This window comes from Camelina sativa, chromosome 7 (assembly GCF_030686135.1).
Source record: "Camelina sativa cultivar CO46 ecotype springtype chromosome 7, ASM3068613v1".
Taxonomy (NCBI): domain Eukaryota; kingdom Viridiplantae; phylum Streptophyta; class Magnoliopsida; order Brassicales; family Brassicaceae; genus Camelina; species Camelina sativa.
Genome location: NC_141886.1, coordinates 14,852,112 through 14,856,248, shown reverse-complemented (window position 1 = coordinate 14,856,248; position 4,137 = coordinate 14,852,112). Strand labels below are relative to the sequence as shown.

Sequence of the window (4,137 nt, the reverse complement as noted above, 5' to 3'; positions counted from 1 at the left end):
TTGGAAGTGACGTGGAACCGTGCGATTCAGGAATGGAAGTGTGATGGTGCAGATTGGAACCGTCGATGGACATAAGAAACGCGCTTTGTTATCAATGGACATAAGAAACTACCTTCTTTTTTCTTTGTCACATGTATGTAGATTAGTACTAGATTTATGTTACTTTGGTTTAATTATGTGAGATATTGACATAAAAAAAGTGGATTAAAACGAAAAATTGGGTGTAAAAACCACATAACAAGCGACGACCATTAGGGTTCTGAAGGAGGAAGATGATTCCTGTAAGTAAATTACAATTTTACCCCTCTCTTTTAAATAAAAAAGTCGTCAGTTGTATGTGTCGGGACTCAAACTATGGGTGCTGGTATGAATATCAGTACTCAAAGTCACTCCACTAACATGATTTTTCAGAAATATGTCGCAAATAATACTATATAACTAAATCTTTATAAAATCGTATAAATTCTATTTAATTATATAGAAACATTGTATAATTATATTATATATAATATATATAATATATATATATTTATACGCTTCTAACATGTATCCGTTTCCTAAATTTTTAGAAAAATCCGCTTCCGCATTTCCAAACGCGTATCCGTTTCCGATTCCTTGTTATTGTTTTGTGTTTTGGATTTTTGCCAAAATTGTTTTTTAATCTGCCAAAAAGCACCCACCTCACCTGACTTGTCTGCGTTCACCTTCATTGGAATCTCAGAAACGTTTCATTATTTCTTTTAAGACTATAAATTAAAATCTCTCCTACTTGTTTCTTCACTCTCTCACATCTCTTCGTCTTCTCCGCCTCCTTCAATCTCACTTGCCGATCTCTTTACGATTCATTCTTCTATGGCTTCTTCCATTGCTGCTGCTTCTTCCTCTACTCTCCTACAAGCTCGTCCTCGCCAACTGGTATCTCTATCTCTATCTCTCTTCTCTTTTTTCTTTTTTTTTTTTTTTTTTTTTTTATATATATATATATATATACTGGTCTGGTGATTCATCCCATTTTGCTATAGATCTGATCTGTTTGATCTCAAATCCAGTTGTTGTTCTTCTTCAATTGTAGATCTAGTTTTGTCAGAATCGTTTGCTCTTAGATTGATTTGTTGATTTAAAGGTTTTTGTGCTCTGCTGTAACTTTTAATATCGTCGATGTGATGAATCTGTTTTACTTAGATGATTCTTTATTCTCTCCGAATTGGATTTTGTTGTTGTTATCTGAATTTAACATGAGGGAACAACTTTGAATTGGCGACTTTTTAACATTGTCTGGTAATTCAAGAATCCGAGAAGCTTGTTCTTGTCGCAGATTGTTTCCGCTGTTGCGGTTATCTCTTTTCGAGTTTTGCTTTGTAGACTTGTAGTGATTGAAAGTGTTTTGTGGAATCTGATTTGATGATTTGGTGATGGCAGGCGATTGCAGTAAATCCGATAAAATGCAATAGCTTTGGAAGAAGCAATCTTTCTTTTAAGATTCGTCAGCTTCCTACCCGCTTGACCGTTTCCTGCGCTGTAAGACTATATTCTTGTCTCTTCTTCTCTCATATATATATATATATATATATATATGATGATGTGTTCCCAATTCACTTTTACAGCCCCAAAACGTTACTTTAGAAGTTTCAGCAATGCGTTTTGGTTTGTGTTGCTTGATTTGATTGTGGGATAACAAGATATTATTAATTAATCGTTGTTCAAATTGATGGTAAACACAGGCTAAACCTGAGACGGTTGACAAGGTGTGTGCAATTGTCAAGAAGCAACTCTCACTTGATGATACCAAGAAAGTTGAGGGTGCCACCAAATTTGTTGATCTTGGTGCTGATTCTCTCGACACGGTAATTCTTTGTCTTACACATCCACCCGCTTTAACAACAACCATTGAGTTCCAACTCCTGATGCATTATAACCAATGCCCCCTTTGTAATCTTTGTCGCTTGCATATGCTGTGTTCATTGTAAAAGCAAAAATTTGAAATATATATATATATGCGTTTTGACATTTTCTCATGTGTTGGGTTTCGCAGGTGGAGATTGTGATGGGACTAGAGGAAGAGTTTGGGATCGAAATGGCTGAGGAGAAAGCACAGACAATCACAACAGTTGAGAAAGCAGCTGAGCTTATCGAGGAGCTCTTGTTGGAAAAGGCCAAGTAGAAATCGTTTATTACCATTACCAAAAACAAAATTATCAGTCTCATTGTTTCGTTAGCTAGAGAGCGATTGTGTCTATTGAGATTTATGCTATTTTGGTAATATTATTACAAGGCTTGTATTTGACTTTATTATCTTTCTTGTAAAACATATTTTACTTCCACCTTCAAGAAAACCTTTTACTTCTTTCTGGTATGCAAAACATAAGTTTAATAAAATAACTAGTGAAACTGTGGACACCACATTGTAAGCAAATAAGTGTTTCAGAGCTTGTAACCGTCGAACACACTTGTTGGCTTGGACAAGAAGGTTTCAAAACTTCAAAAGATGTTACAAGTTAACTAATTTATATAACTAGAGGTTCATTTGGTTTGAACTGAGAAAAGCTCACGACTTGTCTGAATAAAGTTAGCCAGAAAAAGCAACTTTATTTGACACGAACTCAAATAGATTACCTCGTTATTACGAACTAGCTTCATATTTTCTTACTGGATTTGGCATCTTTCTTTTTGAATTGACCAGAAGAAAAAAAAAATGACTAAAGAAAACTCAAATTGGTAAAACCCAATAAAAAGGAATTGGGACTTGGGAGAATTGGAACTAAATAATACTTTTAAATTTAAATGTCCAAATATATTTATTTTTTAAAAGTTTGGTCATATATTTTATAATAAATAAAAATCAGTTATATGATGCACAATTTTACATTGTAACACTCGCAAACCAAAATTTGGAATTTTGGTGGGTGTGTCGATCGATACAGTATTCGATTGGTTCAACCGGTTCGATTTAATTTCTCCGGTTTGCATGGTTGTTTTAAGAAAGTCTTAGATTCGAGTTTTAAAAGGAAAACTCGACTTCTTCCACTTCCTTTAGCCGTTTTCACACTTTTAGAGAGAAAAAAGAAAGAAGAGTTTTCCCAAAGAAGCATTCTTAAGTTTTTGGAGATTTTTGGTCCTGTGAGTAAGTTTTCTTCCTGGAGAGTGTGGATCCAATGCTAGAAACGTTGTGGGAAGGTTGTTGTAGTGCTAGCTTCGTTGTTTGGGCTTAGATCTCATTGATTGGCAAAGGTGAGTGCATGACCATGGCTTACCTAAGCTAAGATCTTTGTTTCTATGATTTTGTGTGATATGTAATTGTTTTCTTGTGAGTTCTATGCGTTTTTCATGACTCCTGAGGCTTAGATATGCTCCTGGGTTCGTGTGGGACGGATAGGAGAAGCTTGGAGGCGAGATTCAGAGTTTCTGATCGTGAGAGGCGATGCTCGACAGGAGTGTCGATCGACACAAGTCTTTTGTCGGTGGAAACTGATTTGAGGGCGGCGCGTTTGACCTACAAGCATCGATCGATGCCATGAAGAGGTGTCGGTCGATGCAATTATGGATTTCATGAAATACCGAGCATGCGTAGATCGACACAAGGAGTGTGTCGGTCGACGCAGAGAGGTGTCGATCAACACATTATGTGTGTGCGTCGATACAACCTTCGCCAGGTGTCAGTGTTGATCGACATAAGGCGTGTGTCGGTCGACACCAACTCTCAGCAGCGGCTGATGACGTGTTTACTTTGTGTATTGCCTGGTTTGTCTTATTGTTAGTTGATTGTGGCATGTGAGATCTTATTGCTTGTGTGTATAGCACAGTAGATGGAAGGATTGCCTCACTAAGTATTTCTGGTAATACTTACGCCTCTCTTTTGTGTTGTGTCATAGGTAAAGGCAAAGCGTGATCGGGGAATCAAGGCTAAGAGGAGGATCTTCTAGAGGCTTGGTTGTTTGCTCTATTTCTTTGATAGGATGAAGAGTGGAACTTCGTTGTCTAGAACGGTAGTTAGGATTGCTGGTTCTATGACTTTGTGTTATGTTTTGGATTGCTCCTGAATTGGTTTAAGTTATTCATTATTCATTATTTGTTTATTGGATTTGCTTACATGTTATCCGCTGTTGTTATTGATTGGGTTAGGTTGCTAGTGAGTACGGG

General features: G+C 36.7%; 1 protein-coding gene across 1 annotated transcript; it reads left to right on the top strand.

The window, feature by feature from the left end:
• Nucleotides 1–342: 342 nt before the first annotated feature.
• On the top strand, nt 343–2,344 carry LOC104700989 (acyl carrier protein 2, chloroplastic). The gene is made up of 4 exons (XM_010416609.3): nt 343–915; nt 1,420–1,518; nt 1,722–1,844; nt 2,033–2,344. The coding sequence occupies exons 1-4, from the start codon at nt 853–855 to the stop codon at nt 2,159–2,161; spliced, it is 414 nt and encodes a 137-aa protein (XP_010414911.1). The 5' UTR covers nt 343–852; the 3' UTR covers nt 2,162–2,344.
• Nucleotides 2,345–4,137: the final 1,793 nt, after the last annotated feature.

Excerpts from the sequence above, each read along its gene's own strand:
- LOC104700989 (XM_010416609.3), top strand. The coding sequence starts at position 853 with ATGGCTTCTTCCATTGCTGCTGCTTCTTCCTCTACTCTCCTACAAGCT. Across the intron at positions 1,519-1,721 it reads GCTTGACCGTTTCCTGCGCT|GCTAAACCTGAGACGGTTGA; the intron begins GTAAGACTATAT and ends TGGTAAACACAG. Across the intron at positions 1,845-2,032 it reads GTGCTGATTCTCTCGACACG|GTGGAGATTGTGATGGGACT; the intron begins GTAATTCTTTGT and ends TGGGTTTCGCAG.